This window comes from Camelus bactrianus, chromosome 5 (genome assembly GCF_048773025.1).
Source record: "Camelus bactrianus isolate YW-2024 breed Bactrian camel chromosome 5, ASM4877302v1, whole genome shotgun sequence".
Taxonomy (NCBI): domain Eukaryota; kingdom Metazoa; phylum Chordata; class Mammalia; order Artiodactyla; family Camelidae; genus Camelus; species Camelus bactrianus.
Window position 1 is genome coordinate 92,969,723 of NC_133543.1, and position 18,618 is coordinate 92,988,340.

The window sequence follows — 18,618 nt, forward strand, 5'->3', positions numbered from 1 at the left end:
TAGTAATGTAGCAACTGTGCAACCTTGGCAAGTTAGTTACTTCCTCTATTCTCAGTTCTTAATCTAATCTGTTTATTCATTCCCAAAATGGAAAGGTAAATACTCACCTGGAAGGTCAGGTATTTAAAACATTTAGCACAGGAATACAGCCATGTAATAAATGATATCTGTTGTTATGCATTCAGAAAAGTATTTTTACTGTTTCAAAGAAAAAAAATTTAAGTAAAAAAAATGTATTTCACTTTCCCAAACTACTGCTTAAAAATAACAATAAAAAATATTGTGAGAGTTAAATGAATTAATATACTTAAATGTACTTAAAACAGTGCCTAGCACACACTAAGCCATGAAAGTGTTATCTACTATTATGAATAGTATTGGGTAGACTCAGCCAACCGAGGCTCTATCAATCCACTTTAAGAGTTCTTAAAGAAACTGTTGTCAACTTAACACTAAGCTACTCATACCTCCCGTTTTACCCTTCATTACCACGACCCAGTCGCCACATACAGGGGTCCACTTTCACCCTGAAAATGGTATTAAGACTTCAGAGCTAAAAGAGCTCTAAAATCTAAAATGATCTAAACAATACATCCTCAACCAGATCCCAAAGATAGGCTTCAGGGAACCCATTTAATCACCTGATACTGCATATAAAAGTGTGTGTTGTGTGTTGTGCATATACACAACAGGTACACAGATGCCTGCTTTTAGGAAAGAGCCCAGGAATTCTCACCATTCTCCAAGGCATCTCTAACTTCAAAAAGGTAAGAACCAGAGCACTTACTCAATAAACGTATTTTCCTTATGGATAAAGCAGCAAGAGTCTTTGCCAGAGAGGTTACATGATTTAAGGAAATTAATGACAAAACAGGAATTAAAGATGAATGTCTCTCAACTCATCATCACTGAGTATTTTTCTCACTACTCCAAACATCCTATACATGTGTATTGGGAGCAGCCTCCTTTATGGAAGAAGTTTCCTTTCCTTTCCTTTCCTACACCAAGATACATGTATGTGCTCCATGTCTGACTGCACCACAGGGCATACTTCATGCTGAATTAGTATTTTCCCCCCTAACCTCAATGTCATAGATTGCCACATCATCACTGCACACACACAAAATCACCTCACAGGGCATAGTAATTAAGTTGTTTATGGTTCTATTAATTTGTTTGAAACAGAAGCTGAAATGGAAGGCAAGAAAGAAATCTTAATTATCAAGCACAACACTCTTAACCTTTACAGCATCTATGATGTTGCCCTGGTTTAATTTTACATAAAGGCCTGGAACTTGGCTTTTGACCTAACCATAAGGTGTCAAGGTACTACACTGACAGTCACAAATGCAAAAACTAGAGCATACATAGGAAACCTGTCTTGCACAGACCCTTCTTGCAAAAGTGGTCAGTAAAAATAATGAACAAGTGTGAAGCTTTAACAGCTCAAAAGTCACTGGATTCTATTTGCTTCTAAGATGTTATTTTGAAAGCAGAGAAAGCACCAAGAAGACTTAAGCAACCTATCTGTGCTCTTCCTGAATACAGCTGTTTTCAAACTTGTCTAAATGTGCAATCTAGAATACTGTAAAGAAGAAATGTTTTTTGGACCTAAAAACAACAAAATCTACAAGAGAAAGTACAGACTCACAAATTCCACCATCTCCATGTTCTCATCCTACCTTCTGACCTCCAAGGACATACAAATCCTTGGTAGCTTCAGAAAATAGCTTACTTTATTTCTCTCAGCTCTGCTCCTTGACATCTATTACCTTTGGTAACTGCAGTATTCATAATAATGACCAACTTGACACACTCCTTACAGATGCTGAAATTTTCATCTCCCATCTTATCAGGATTCCCTTCACCCACATATTGATATGGGCACACCTTGAGCCTCATTAGAAGACAGAAAATATCTCTGGTATCAAAGACCCGCTTCTTCCTCTCTCTTAAACCGCTCTTCACTCTCACTGTATCTACAGGTCTACCGATCCCTAACACCTAATACTGTTTCCTGGGATCTTGTGAGTGACTTGCCATGCCTATTAAACAGCAGACTCACAATCAACAACTTTAACAATGCTACTATCTTAGAATTCTTCCCCATACTCAATAAGGCAAATTCTATCAGTGGGTTTTCCTTAGTTTTTGAATATTCTTCTCTGAGATTGCGATGTACCCTAGGAAAAAGTACAAACGCTGCTGACTGCCTCCACCATACAAAATTTTTGCCAACTCACCTAAATTATCCTCTACGGATGATCCACTTACGTACAGAGAGCTGACCCCAGCACAGTGGATATTACAAACTTTTCCCCTGTGTTAGTTTCCGACTGTTGTTGAGTAAATGACTACAAATTTAGCACCTCATTAAAATTCTCTAACAGTTCTGGAGTTCAGAAGATTCAAACAAGTTTCCCTAAGCTAAATTCAAAATGTTGGCAGGGCTGGTTCTTTCTGGAGGCTCTGAAGGGGGAATCTACTTCCTTGTCTATTTCTGCTTCTAGTGGCCACCTGTATTTCCTGGCTATAACCCTTCTTCCATCCTCAAAGTGTGTCACTCAAATCTCTGCCTGTCATCACACTGCCTTCTCTTACTCAGACTCTCCTGCAACCCTCTTATAAGGATCCTGTGGTTCTACTGGGCCCGCCAGGATAACCTAGGATGACCCCCTCATCTTAAGATCTTTAACCGAATCACACCTGCAAGGATCCTTCTGTCATATAAGGTAACAATCCCGAGGTTCCAAAAATTAATCACGGCCACATCTGGGAGTCCACTACTTAGCCTACCACATTCCTCAACACCTCACATGCTTCTGTCACTCACAGCTGATGGTCCCATCTTCTACCTTGCTAAGGAGACCAGGAGCATCAGTTCTTCAGCTTTTCTCCTCTTTACAAAGTAGTTGCTACATTCCACCTCACCCTGTCACCCATCCTTGATGACTTTCCAAATAGCTCAAAGAAGCGGTGATCCTCCTTTCCTGGGTTCTCTCTCTCCCCATGCCTCTGAATTTACAGCCTGCAGTCTTCAAGGAAAACCCGCACTACTACTATATCTTTGATATTTGTGAAAATGACTGGAAATATAAATCCAAGTAAAAATATGAAAATATCTTTGAAAATCACCAAGTCTTATGCAGAAAATTCCTCTACTAACCTTACATTAACCCTACATATCACAATAGGAAATGCTTTCCTATTTCCTTTGACATTAATTCTAATTGCTCAAAAGTAACCTATGGAGCACCATGCATAAATTTAATTTTTCCTTAATATTATATTCATTTTATAGTTTAAGGGGAAAAAATTAACTGAACACTAATATACTTGTGTATTGTTTTGATAATTAAAGCCATAATATAAGCTATGTTATAACAAATTTTCTCCATAAAATACTCAGATCTTTTCCCAATCATTAATCTTTTAAGCAATTAAAAAACGGAAAAGGAAACTTATACTAAGTAGTCCCAAATCAACCTTAAAAGTTTAACATGTTAACATTTCTTACAGAAAAAAATGAACAAACTAATAAAGCAGAGATTACAAATTCCAATGCCTTCAGAGGCTAAACAGGAGATGCAAGTCTCAAATGTGAGAAAGGAATACAGTGGCAGAAACTAAAGATCACATGCTGTGTCTAGAGATCTGTACACTTTTCTTTTTAGAACACAGAACCTGCCAACAACAAAGTACAGGAGGCAAATTTTGACCAGTGGCTCCTCCATGTAACCTGTGATCCCATTTTCACTTTCAATAGTCTGTGTGTCCCATGGTGTCTATATGCTGAGGCAGGGCATTTTAGACAGACACCTCCTAGTTAAGAGCAAAAGTCAGCTGGCTGAGTAGGTGGCAGGTGGGTAGACAGTGTAGCATCTTCTCTCATCTCTCTCTGAGCCTGAGATCTAAAATTCCAACAGTCAGAGCCAGTACTCATCGGAAGAAGAAATCTGTCTAGAAAACTCATATACATCTCACGTATGTGTCCCATCTAGCAGATAAAGTGATCTGATGACAAGTCTGGAATGAGGGTAAAAACTTCAAAGAAAATAACATAAAACATCAATAGGAAAATTTCTCTTGATATTTGGAAAATTTAAAGCATTTATTTATCTTGACTGAAGTACTGGTTACACAGGTGCATACATGCATCAAAAATATTTTATACACTTCAGTTCTGCACATTTCAATGTATATAAATTTTACCTTAATTTTAAAAAGTACTTATTTAATTAAGACCAGAACACTACACACAAAAAGGCAGGGTAAAGAGAATGAAGGATGAAAGAATTCTTACCTTATAGATATGAAGATACTTACTAATAATTTAATTTCTTTCTGTACCTAAGACTGCATATTTTTAATAAGCATTTTGAAAAAAGTGTGATCCATTAAAAAAGAATATGCACATTAATTCAAAGGTTTATGTGCCTAGTTTGTACAAGGAGCTGTGCTAGGTGTTGGAGATGCAGTGGTGACAGAGACATCAGCCTCATAAAGTTCAGGCTAGTGAGGAAGGCGGTACTGACAGTTGTTAATAATGACTGTGACAGATGCTCCAGAAGGGGCAGCACCAGGTAGAATGAGAGCGGCTGTGACAGTGGGCCATACATAGCAGGGGCCAGAGAAAGCTTACCAGAAATTTAAGCTAAGACTTAGGATAAGTAGGAACAAATCACACGGAGGGAGGAAACATTTTCAGACAGAAGATATGTGTGAAGATTCCAAGATGAGAGAGAAGGATTTTAGCAGGGCAGTAACATAATCACATGCTTTAAAGTAATAATTCTAGCAGCAATATGAAAAAGAGAATAGAGCAGAGCATAGTGAATGCTGCATGGCTAGTTACTGAGAAGTGAAGGTGCTCTGGGGTCTTGTGGGGTAGATATGAAAACAAAGAAATCGCAGATTCTAGAAATACATGATGTTAGAACAGAGGAGAAAAAACTGACAAAAATAATTCCCAGGTTTCTGTCATGATCAAATGGAATGACACTGATTATGAGCTCATGTGGAAATGCCAAGTCTGAAGTACCTCTCAGACTATGAAGGGTCCATAAACTAGGCAAACGAATTTACGATTTTTAATCTCAGAATGAGGTTGGAGACATAATGTGGGAACCGTCTGCACAGAGGCAGCACAGAGAGCTAAGGAAAGCAAATAATATGTACCAGGAGAAGGAAGGACTAAGGACTAGGACTAAGCCCCAAGAGCACTGCCATTTAAAGGCGGGCAGAGGAGGAGGAAGAGTGGCTGAAAAGAAACAGCCAGAAAAGTAGGAGGCATAACAAGGGAGTGCTTGGTCACAGAAATTAAGAACCCAACACGTCAGAAGAAGAAAAGAGTAGTCATCTGTGCCAATGCTGCTGGAAAAATCAAGGCGCATGAGGATTAGCAGTGAGCTTTGCTTTCAGAGATGTGTAGACATGGTGACGCTAGGAAGAGCAAGACTGAACAGAAGAGCTGAGGTAGAAGCAAGATGGGAACACATACAAAATGAATAAAAGATGAGAAAAAAGAGACATCAAGTGTCAACATTTCCCATGAGACATTTAGCTGTGAATGGCGATGCGAGACCCTGGGAGGCAGTGCAGGAGTCCAAAAGAAAATTCAGTGGGATTTATTTTGAAGATACAAGTGGCTGATGAGTAAGAGACCAGTAAAAAGGCAGAATCTGAAAATACTTCAGGATTTTTGCAAAGTAGAAGGAGAGGTGCTCTTTTAACACAGGTGAGGAACTGGCATTTGATAGGAGAGGAGACACTGCCCTCCACTAAAGCAGGAGGGAAAAAGAGAAACACAAAAGGGAAGAAAACACAGGTGAAACTGCAGATTCAGAGGCAAGAAATGAATATAGTTTCCACTGATGCTTTCTCTTTCTCTCTGCGAGGCAGAAGGCAAGACTGTTTAAGAGTAAGGGAACTAGCAGGACAGCTGGAGGTCTGAAGAGAAATAGTTGTTTCAAAGTGGCGGAATAAGCTAGCTGACTAGAGGAAGCGTGAGACTCCTGGGCAGTGTGGAGGGCTGCTGGAGGTTTCCGACAATGGACAACAGGGCACTGAGCTACCTGTGTGAGATTTCCCGCAGGGGGTTCCACCAGCAGAAGCCCAAGTTGCTGGTTTTATTCAGGGTTGTGGTACTAACAGATGGGTTTGATAAAAAGAGGAAGGGAAATACATCAGTTAATTTTTACTGAGCACATTACTATGGTCCAGGCCCTGTAAGTGCTTTACATGAGTGGCTACTTTAAGCCTCATGGGACTTTACCCAACTGGCACAATATTATTTTCATTTTATAAATGAAGAAGCTGAGAAATGAACTTAATTAGTTTCTTGACTATGGTCACATAATACCCAGGATTCAAAGTCTGAGATTTCATCTGCCCACTCCCACAACAGAAAAGGGGGTGGGGACTGAAATAAAACTGAAATTAAAAATAGCATGCTGTAAGATACAATTTTAAAATTCTTCTTTTATCAATGAGACATGGACCATGAAATCACAAGTGATTTTCTACCTCAGTGTTTGTGTTGGAATTTAAAGACTCACCACATCTACAACTTAATGAGAGCAACAGTAAGCTAATTTATTTCACATTTAAATCCCAGACATTGTGTTTTCACAAGCTATCTCATTAACCTCAAAATGTCAACATAAGATGAATCTATATCCTAAAGTGGAAAATGAGTCTCAGAAAGGCTAAATAACTTGTTAAGCCTTTTATCAAAACCCTGAAAACTGAAGTACCCACTCCCTGACCCTCTTTGTCAATAAGCCCTATAAACCAGGGGCAATAGGCCTGACTGAACTCACTCAGCAGAACAAAAAACTTTACAGCTATTTGCTCTCACTGGAAATTCTTTCCAAACGCTGCTTTATTACACCAAAAGAAACTAGGACACACTCTCACCACTACAACTAATAATCAAAATGAAAGAAACTGAAATAAAAATCTGAAAAGCAGAGAGCAAAATCTTAGAAGAAAATCATTATGACCAATCTCCAAACATAAACATTGAACAAGACAAGTTATCTGGCTTGATGGTTTTGCAGACACAATAATTAAACTTGATGGATCTTAATAATCACACTTAAGTTAAAAAAAAAAAGCCTGATAGTTTAATCTCCTTGAAAGCGATTAAACAGCCTAGCTCAAGTCAATGTTTTCCAAATTGTCTTGATGAACAAGGTATTTCTCATGATTTATAAAAACAAAAAGCAAAAAACAGGAATACGTGAAAATTGGAATACACATCTATAATACATATATAAAATAGATACATATTCCAAGGATTTACTATTAGGAGAGATTTACTGTTAAGAGAGATAGATGGCAACTATTAGAGTAAAACTACTACAAAAATACTTGTTTTAATATGACATCCCCGTAACTGAAGCTGTAAGGACATTAGGGTTCAAAAGCTTGCCAGAGAACATCCAGCTTTCACCTCCCACGCTGTCGGCCACCCTCACTCAAGGAGAGATGTTAGGCGGGCTTTTCAGCATTTCTCATGTTGAAGCACAAGTGCTAGACACTGAGAAAAATACTAAATCTTTCCCTTTCAGTTTTCCATTTTAATCATTAAATATATGAACAACCAAGATTTTACCTCAAATATACTAAGGTTGGTCCTCGCGAAGGGAATATTAAACAAACAAAAGCTTTCCACACTGAGTCTCACCATCCAACTAAATGTGACAGAAAGAAGACACTGTGTTTTGAAACACTTAACTTCTTAAAGGAAAAACAACAAAAAAGCTCTACTTACCATATACATTAATATGTCTCTAATCATCACCATAGCTGTTTGATGATCATTCCAAGCTTGATTTAGCGTTTGAAGAAAGTTGTTATTCAATGAATTTAGTACATCTTCTCGCACCTATTAACAGAAGAGTTCATTACAGTTTGTTTATACACACACGCACTGCACTCATACGTATACATGCACAAATCTGTTCAACAAAATAATGAAGTGGAATCTTCGATTTTAAATCAAAGAAACATGTTACAGGCCAGTAGAAATATTTCAAGCTATAATATAACCTATGTATATAGATAATTAACAAATGTGTTTTGTACAGTCCAGACCCGTCTCTTGACCTTCAGAATCATAAAGCAACCTCCTGGGCATTTCTCAACCCTCCAATGACTAAACCTCACACTTAGCATAAAATCCTAAATACTTACAAAGGAACTATAAGGCTCCACAGAACTGGCCCCAGGTTACTGCTCCAATTAAATTCCCTACTACATCTCCCCTCTTCCACCTTGGAAGAATGGTCAAAAACACTGATTTTGCAGTCAAATTACCTGGGCTCAAATCCCAGATCCCTGACTAGCTGTGTGACCTTGGGTAAATTAATCTTTGTGCTTCAGTTTCCTTATGTTTGAAATAGTATCTATTTTGCAGGATTGTCTTAAGGATTGAACTAACACTAGTAATAGCACGTGCCTGGCACGAGGAAAACACTCAGTGAGCATAAACTAGCGACTTACTGCACTCCAGCTACCACGGAGCTGCACATAGCAAACGTGCTCTGCTGAGAGTCTCCTCTGCCCTGATTCACACAGCTCACTCCCTGGCTTTTTCTGCTCCAGCTGCACCTCCACAAAGAGGTCTTCCATGACCACCTATTTCAAACAACCCCTCTCTCTACTCTCGTACCCTGCACTTTATTTTTCCTCATAGTACTTCATCACTCCCTAATTACTAGTGTATTACATATTTACATATTTATTGTTTCTCCTACTAAAATGTAAGCTCCTCGGAAGCAGGGATTCTGTCTTTTCCACATGTACCTCCCATATCTAGAACAGTGCCTAGCATATAAAAGACCCTTTATTTCATCCTCAGCCTCCAATACCATGATCCACTGCCAACAGGGTAAGCTCTTTCAGGATATCTGCCTTTGCACATCAAGTTCCTTTCAATCTGAAATGCCTTCCTAGTGCAAATCTGGTTAAGAATTCAGGAATTCCTTTCCATAGTCCACACACGTATTGCCACTTTCTCTAATAAAAGGTGACTGACCACTACTTCTTCCTGCTACACTATCAGTCCAATGGAAAGATTATTTGACTAGGAAACAGAATCTAGACTCTGGGTCTAGCTTTGTCATAAAGCAGTGTGTTTGTCCTCTAAGTTCCTACAATGCTTTGGGACTATACTGCCAACCCATTCAGTTATTCAAATCCAACCAATCCAATGGTCTAGCTCAACTCTCAGTAACTCCAGCCTAAACAGACATCTTCTATCTTTAAACATTCTTTACCATAGATAATCTGTAGTAGTGGTTAAACTTTTCCAGGTTGGGGAGAATCTTAAGTCATGGTATTGAGAAACAAATTACTTAACATGTGTGTTGAGATATACAGATATCTATAAATCTGAATTATAAACACATGTAAACAAAATGTCATTCGACTTAGAACCAAACAAGTTGTTGGAAGTGCCAAAGATTAAAAGAAAAGGTACATAACACATTATTCTCAACACCTGAGAGAGTAAGGTGAAATGGAGAAAACTGTATCTAATTTACTTTTTCTTATATATTAGAGGAAAAGAAGTCAGTAAGAGATTTTAGTGATGGGACAATAAATCTACTCTACTAAACATGCAGTATGAAAGCCACTAGTGTATACATATAATTTAGAATTTTATTATATATTTAATCTTTTGTTCACAAGACTAAGCTCCTTGACTTCAAATACATCACCCAGAAATTACTCCATAAATATGCTGACTGTATCAAAAGTGATTTAACATCCATGTCGGTTAGTTGACAGTACTGTGTAAACAAATACTTTCATGCAAAGTGGTAATATATCACTTATTTCAACTCATTAAGTCTACCACTTGTCAGATACAAATTCCCAAGGTAGCTAACACTAACAAACAAAAAAACCCACAGCAAGCTGAAAATGTTCCTATTTACAAAGTTCATCAAGCTTTCTATTCTTTCACTGAAGCACTAAACTTTGAGTAGCAATTAAATTAAAATCATGACAATACTAGAGAAATTGCACCACATAAAAATAAAATTATATGTTTCAAACACCAGAATATCTAGAAATCAATCATCTGTAAGGACTTAAGTGAACTTCTATATATCCCCTTTGTTATAAAATCAAGTTATATGTTAGCTGTATTAAAGTCACCCTGATTTTGGAACACAAAAATGTGCTTGGTATATTTGTTGAATGAATGAAAAACTGAACAGTTAAATTTAAAAAGTTATAAAATAAGGCATATTTTCTGAAATCAATGGTCTAATACTTAATAAAATAAATATATGAAATATTTAAATAGCATCTATAGTTACACCTGCCTTTCAACAATAAAAATACAATCAACTAGCTCAATGTGTCATAAATGATAAAACTGCTTTATTTACATCATGCTTCAAAAAATTACCCTGATAAATCAGTAACACGGTGAATTTTACTTAGCAGAAAACAGCTATTAAGAGTTAATTTTGTTATATTTATTTCTGAATGATTACACATATGCACACACAGGTATGACTAAAAGCCCTTAGGTATACTTGCTGCAATCTTAATTATTCAGGTCACTCTGAGCAAAAAACCGTCCCTCTAAAACTGCCTCAGAAAAATATTTTTGTACTGATGTATGTAAAGTTAATGCATATTGGTTCAAACACACACAACAAAATGGTAGGAATGAGATAAAATTCAACCTTTATGACCATTAAAACATGCTTTTCAAAAGGAAGTTGGCATGAAAAGCAAAATACACATTAAGTGAAAAGGCTTAACCTTTATTTTTACAAATTAACATAATACAGGAAATTTGAAAAACAAAGTGGAGGCTCTGTATGTGTATGCATGTGGGTAACACTGTTAACCTCACACAACCTAACAAAACCACCATTAGTTTCTGCACCATCAAAGGCAAACAGGAAGGAACTCTGATGTAGAGGTGGTACAAGAACCATAGGGACCTGCAGATCAAGTATGACCAGCATCATTACTTGGGAAAATCCACATGAAGATTATCCAGATGAAGAATTGGAATTTGAAGGGTGAGACGATGAAGAACAAGTAACAAAGCCATGGAGGTTGAGAGTAGGATGGACTAGCTGTCACAAAGAGGCTAAATGAGTAATTGAAAACTAACGGCTATGCATGGCATCTAGCCTTGCAAAGAATAAAGCAAGATGCAGACTAATTTAAAAGAGTAGATCACAAACTTGGCAAAGAATTAGAATCATTTGGAGACCAACGGATTTCAGTCAAGAGAATGAGAAGGTAAGATACAGACTGGAAGAAAATATTTACAAAAGATACACACATCTGATAAAGGACTGTTATCCAAAATGCATAAATAATTTATAAAATTCAATAAAAAGAAAACAAACAACCCAATTAAGAAAACTGGCAAAAGACCTGGAAACCTTACCAAAAAGATACCAGATGGCAAAAAGCATACAAAAAGATGTTCAACACTTGACTAGTAAGGAACTGCAAGTTAAAATAACAATGGGATATTGCTACACATCTATTAGAATGACCAAAATCCAAAACAATGACAACACTAATTGCTGGTGAAGATGAAGGCACTCTCAATGATTGCTGGTAGGAATGCAAAGTGATACAGCCATTCTGGAAGACAGTCTGGCAATTTCTTACAAAACTAGACATACTCTGTGATCCAGCAAACTATGCTCCTTGGTATAAATATCAAAGGAGCTGATGACTTATATCCACATAAAACCCCACAGATGTTTATAGCAGCTTTATTCATAACTGCCAAAACTTGGAAGCAACCAAGATGTCCTTCAGCAGGTGAATAAACAAACTGTGGTATATCCAGATAATGGAATGTCATTCAGCACTAAAAAGGAATGCATTATCAAGCCATGAAAAGACATGGAGGAAACTTAAGTACATATCACCAAGTGAAAGACAATCTGAAAAGGCAACATACCATATGATTCCAACTATATGACATTCTGGAAAATGCAAAACTAAAGAGATTGTAAAAAAGATTAGTGGTTGCCAGGGGTTAAGGTGGAAAGAGAGATGAATAGGCAGAGTAGAGGATTTTTAGGGTAATGAAAATATTCTGCATGATACTACAGTGGTATTTCATTATACATTTGGTAACCCATAGAACATACAACAAACACCAAGAATGATCCCCTAAGTCAACTATGGACTTTGGGTGATAATGATATGTCAATACAGATTCATTATTGTGACAAATACACCACTCTGGTATGAGACATTTATAGTTGGGGAGGCTACACGTGTCAGGGGGCATATGGGAAATCTCTGTACCTTCTGCTCAATTCTGTGAATCTAAAACTGCTCTGAAAAAATAAAGTCTATTTAAAAAATTGGGGGACCCACTCAAGACCTGAAGAAAGAGAATCTGAGTGTTTTTCTTTTTAAAGCTACCCAGGTGATTCTGACACCACAGCCAGGATTAGGAAACTACTGACTTAAAAGAACCACACTAGCTATTTCTGTTCCCTCTCTTTGCATAAGTTCTTCAGTATGAACGTTTTTATACACTTATAATAATAATCCTGATGCAGTTGAGTCTGATTTCTTTAAGCCATCAATTAACATTCAACATTAACCTTACTTTAAGACAAAAGTTTCTTGCTCTATCTTTTCATTTCTAAAGCACCATGTTTCAAAGAGAAAGGGTATGTTAGAATGAAATGTAAGAAAAAATGTCATTTGAGAGTCAACTTCCAACCTAACTTCTGATCTACAGAAGAAAAAAAAAAGATAAACTGGACTCCATCAAAATTAAAACCTTTTGTTCTGCAGGTACTGTTAAAGCAATAAAAAGACAAATAGACTAAGAGAAAATATCAAATAACTTGTATCCAGGATAAAACCAAAAAATCAAAAAACCCTTACAACTCAGTAAAGAAAGCAAACAATTTAAAAATGGGAAAAAGCCTTGAACACTCTACCACAGAGGATATACAAAGGCAATTTTGCACATGAAAAGATGTTCAACAACATTAGCCATAAAGGATATGCAAATTAAAATCATGATTAGATACCACTACACACACCCATTAGAATGGCTAAAGTAAAACATACTGACAATATCAAGTGTTGACAAAGATTCCAAGCAATAGAACTCTCATACATTGCTGGTGAGAATGCAAAAAGTATATGGCCTCACAAAAAAAGTTTGATAGTACTTATGAAAATATACACTTACCATATGACCCAGCAATCCTACTTCTAGGAATTTATCCTAGAGAAATGAAAACTTCCATTCACACAAAAACCTATACACAAATGTTCATACTAACTTTATTTATATCACAAGAAACCACACACAACCCAAAGGTCTTTCAACAAATAAATAGGTAAATGGATAAGCAAACTATGGTACATTTATACAACAGAGTATCATTCAACAATAAAAAGGAACAACTATTGATACATACAACAGATTAGCTCAATCGTAAAATATGCTGAATGAAAGTAGTTAGTCTCAAAAGGCTACAAACTGTATGATTCCATTTATACAACATTCTTGAGAAAACAAAACTATACTGACAGATAACAGAGCAGCAGTTGCCAGGTATTAAGGGTGGGAGGGTATGTGACTATAAATGGAAGACAGAATTTTTCTGGGGAGAAGGACGTTCTGATTATGACAGCAGTTACAAGAATCTATACACGGGCTAAAATTTATAGAAATGTGTATAAAAATAAAAGGCTAATTTTATTGTATATTGACATTTTAAAACTTGCAGCAATTACGATTCTCAAGTTGGGGTCTATTTCATGATTCTTATACTATAAACATAAGCTACAATCCACAATCTTTATTCATAAAAGCAACCTGAATGACAAACAATGAAGAACTGTTCATTATTTAGAGTATATCAACTTCACAAAGTCCTCTGCAGTAATTCAAACTGGCATATGACACTCTTCATTTCTGTGAATATAGCTTTCCCCGTCCTCTTTATTACACCCTTAGCAAAAACAAAGTGTATTACTAAATCAAAAGAAAATCTTTATTTTTCAACACTATAGTAACACCTATTCACTGATAAATTAATGTCCAAATTACAAAAAATACATCTTCAAATCAATCAAATTACTGGCAAAGGAAGGAGGAAGAGATGGATGGAAAGGGGGATGACACGGAGAGGCGAGCAGGCACAAGAGTGACTGGGAGCTACAAGGATTGTAGCACATGGACGGACAAGGAGGCTGACCTTGGGCCAGCAACTCTTTGGCTGTTGGAGAGTTGAAGGATATTATTAATCTACACAGTATCCCCCCACCCTCTAAAACACACATGTAATTGTTTTTAATCATTAATGAAAATTTTTTCACCCTCTAAATTTAAATGCCTGGGGCAAAATCCCAGCCAGCCAATCCTAATTAAATATCTAAGTAACACAAAGAAATCAGCTAAAATGAGTTATAAAGATTTTAATTCTAAAGTTCACTGAAACCAGAACTGAGCTATATAATTAATGATGGCACAGACTACTAAAAAGGACTTTCTTCTTAAAAAGTCTTAAAACTCAGGACAATAATTAATCGCAAAATAGACAAATCTCTGAAAATACGATGTTTTTATTTAGCATTATTTTACACTGAAATACACATCATGTATTAAAAACATAAAATGAGGCATGAATAACATGGCACACGTGCTAATAAAAAACCATTTAAAAGTATCACAGAGACACTATAATGTTAAGAGGTGCGACCTCTTATAAACCTGCAGAATTTTAATGTTCATCCAGGAGCTAAAACAATCAGTTAGTTGCTCAGGGCAGTTACTAATCAGAACTTTGACCAAGTTATTTAACCTATATGGTCCGTTGGTCCTCTTCCCTGTAATATGGCTGGGGTTGAGTAGATCATTGGCATTCATGCAATGCTCCGCTGAGATGCCTTGGTACCACTCCAGAGTGAGCTCTGTTTCCCCTGATTAAATATGATTTATATTGGTTTTGTATGATTTTAAAAGTGAAGTTTTTCACTGCTGTAAAATAGAGGCATACCTTGAAGATACTGTGGGTTTGGTTCCAACTACTGAAATAAAGCAAATAAAGGAGAGGGAAGGTATAGCTCAGTGGTAGAGTGTGTGCTTAGCATGCACAAGGTCCTCGGTTCAATCCTCAGTATCTCTATTAAAAATAATAACAATAATAAATAAATAAATAAACCTAATTACCTACCCCTCCAGAAAACAAAACAAAATAAAAAACAAAAAAAAGGGAGTCACATGAATTTTTTCATTTTCCAGTGCATATTAAAGTTATCTTTACACTATACTATAGTTTATTAAGTGTGCAACAGCATTCTGTCTAAATAAACAATGTACATATCTTAATTTAAAAATGCTTTATTGCTGAGAAATGTTAAGCATCATCTGAGCCCTCAGCGAGTCATAATCTTTGTTGATGGAAGATCTCGCCTTGGTGTTGATGGCAGCTGACTTATCAGAGTGATGGTTGCTGAAGGTTGGGTGGCTGTGGCCAATTTCTTAAATAAGATAATGAAGTTTGCTGCATCAATTGACTCTTCCTTTTGAGAACAATTCCTCTGTAGCATGCAATACTGTTTCATACCTTTTACCAACAGTACAACTTTTTCAAAAGTGGAGACAGTCCTTTCAAACCCTGCTGCTGCTCCATCAACCAAGTTCATGTAGTATTCTAAATCCTTTCTTGTCATTTCAACAACCTTCACAGCATATTCACCAGGAGTACATTTCATCTCAAGAAATCACTTTCTTTGCTCATCCATAAGAATTAACTCCTCATCCATTAAGGTTTTATTTAGAGGCTGCAGCAATTCAGTCACATCTTCAGGTTCCACTTTTTAAATTCTAGTTCTTCTGCTACTTCCACCACAACTGACGTTACTTCTTCTACCCTTCCAGCCCCTCAAAGTCATCCATGAGGGTTGGAACCAACTTCTTCCACACTCCTTGTTAATATTGATATTTTGACCTCTTCCCACATCATGAATTTTCTTAATGGTATCTAGAATGGTGAATCCTTTCCAGGAGGTTTTCCACTGACTGTGCCCAGATCCATCAGAGAAGTCACTATCTGTGGCAGCTATAACCTTATGAAATGTATTTCTTAAGTAATAAGACTTGAAAGTCTAAATTATTCCTTGATCCATGGCTACAGAATGGATGTTGTGTTCGCAGGCATGAAAACAACATTAATCTTTTGTACATCTCCATCAGAGCTCTTGGGTAACTAGGTACCTTGTCAAGGAGCAGCACTATTCTGAAAGGAATCTTTTCTTTTTTTCTGAGCAGTAGGTCTCAATAGTGGTTTAAAATACTCATTAAACCAAACTATGTGCTATCATCCAAGCTGTGTTTCATTTATAGCGAACAGCAGAGTAGATTTAGCATAATTCTTAAGGGTCCTAGGATTTTCAGAATGGTAAATAAGCTTCAACTTCAAGTCAACAGCTACACTAGGCCCTAACAAGAGTCAGCCTGTCCTTTGAAACTTTGAAGCTAGGTACTGACTTCTCCTCTCTAGCTATGATTCAAAGTCCTAGATGGCATCTTCTTCAAATAGAAAGCTATTTTGTCTACACTGAAAAAAATCTGTTGTTTAGCATAGCTACCTTCACGATTATCTTAGCTAGATATCCTGGATTACTAGCTAGAGTCTCTCCATCAGCACCTGCTGCTTCACCCTGCACTTTTATGCTATGGAGACAGCTTCTCTCATTAAACGTCGAAACCAATCTCAGCTAGCTTCCACTGTCCTTCTGCAGCTCTCACACCTCAGCCTTCGCAGAACTGAAGACAGTGAGGAACTTACTTGGGATTAAGCTTTGATTTATGGGAATGTTGTTTCTGGTTTGATCTTCGATCCAGACCACTCAAACATTCTCCATATCAGCAATAAGGCTCTTCCACTTTCTTATCATTTGTGTGTTTACTGGGAAGCACTTTTAATTTCTGTCAAGAACTTTTCCTTTTCCTTTGCATCCACAACTAGGCCACCTGGTGCAAGAGGCCTAGCTTTAGCCTATTTCAACTTTCAGCGTGCTTTCCCCACTAAAGCTTAACCATTTCTAGCTTTTGATTTAAAATGACAGATGGCCTACACTTCCTTTCACTTGAATACTTAAGAAGCCATTGCAGGATTATTAACTGGGTTAATTTCAATACTGTTACATCTCAAGGAATTTCTATTCCCGAGGAGAGGGAAAGAGACAGGGGAGCAGCTGGTCAGGGAACAGTCAGAACACACAGAACATGCATTAAGTTCACCATCCTCTTTGAGCACAGTCTGTGGTGCCCCAAAACAATTTCAACAGCAGCATCAAAGATCACTAAGCGCAGCTCACCATCACAAGTACAGTAGTAACGAAAAGGTCTGAAATACTGGGAGAACTACCAAAAAGTGGCAGAGACGCTAAGTGAGCAAATGCTGTTGGAAAAATGGCGCCTGACTGACCCGTTAGTCACAGGGTTGTCACAAACCTCAATTTATAAAAACGCAGTATCTGTAATGTGCAGTAAAGCTAATAAGCACAATAAAACAAGATGTGCTATAACTGAGAGCCACTGGGTAAGTACTAAGTATCTTTGTTGGCTCTAAATTCTAAAACATATTGCTTGTTTCACATGATGGAATCAGAGTATTTATATAAATATGCAACATACACCATGATCAAAAACAGCATTTAAGTTTCTACTTGCAACATGTGAATTTTTCAAAGCCTGCACATGTTATCTGGGGGCTTGTCACTTTACAAATTTTACCAGTTATATAAATCCTGTTTTTCCAATGATGTCATTAAAGAATTATTCCTGAAGACCTCAAAATATTTTTCACTTCATCACACCAGAGTGACGTGATACAAACTTACCAATAAAAGTGGCTTACTCTGTAAGTGAATCTCAGTGGGAGCCAAGCCATGGAGTGGAAAGAGCATCTTTCCTAATCTTGACACATTGTTTGAAAGAAGTTCCACAGCTCTTCCCTTTATGCTGAGTCTTGATTTAAAAGATTACATGGTGAATAGTGGGAGCACAGGAATACAGACAAAAGGCCCAACTGCCTGATTCAAATCATTGACTCAACACTTAGTAAATGTGTGACCTTGAGAAACTTACTTAATTTCTTTGTGCATCAGTTTTTATAAAATAGGAACAGCACCTACTTCAAGGAGCTGTTGTGTGAATAAATTATATACACAAAATACTTAGAACAGTGCCTGTCCCACAGTAAATGTCGTATGTGCATCTGCTGCTATTGTAATATTACTTGTATTACATATTCATAATATTATTCGTATACATATTTGAATCTTGCTACTCAAACTGTGGTCTGCACAGAGCAGAATCATGGTAAATATCATCGTCATCTGTGAGCTGGACCCAATGAATCATAATCTGCATTTTAATAAGATGCCCAAAAAATTCCTAAGTGCCTTAAATTTTCTGAAACAAGTGACATAAAACACATATACAAATATGTTCACATATTTTATACAGTATTTTCTAAATTCTCAATTTCCACGTGATTCTTGCTTTCCCTTCCTCTAAAGAATAGAAACTTCTTGATAACTAGAAGGAATTCTTTTATCTCATACTTTGAG

General features: G+C 36.9%; 1 protein-coding gene across 3 annotated transcripts in view; it reads right to left on the bottom strand.

Moving 5' to 3' along the window:
• Window positions 1-18,618, bottom strand: part of CUL3 (cullin 3) — an 89,188-nt gene that overhangs the window by 41,594 nt on the left and 28,976 nt on the right. For all 3 annotated transcript variants that reach the window (XM_074364394.1, XM_074364395.1, XM_045512101.2), the window contains one exon: window positions 7,778-7,891. In XM_074364394.1, coding sequence (XP_074220495.1) covers window positions 7,778-7,891 — 114 coding nt within the window. The remainder of the gene's footprint in view (window positions 1-7,777; window positions 7,892-18,618) is intronic.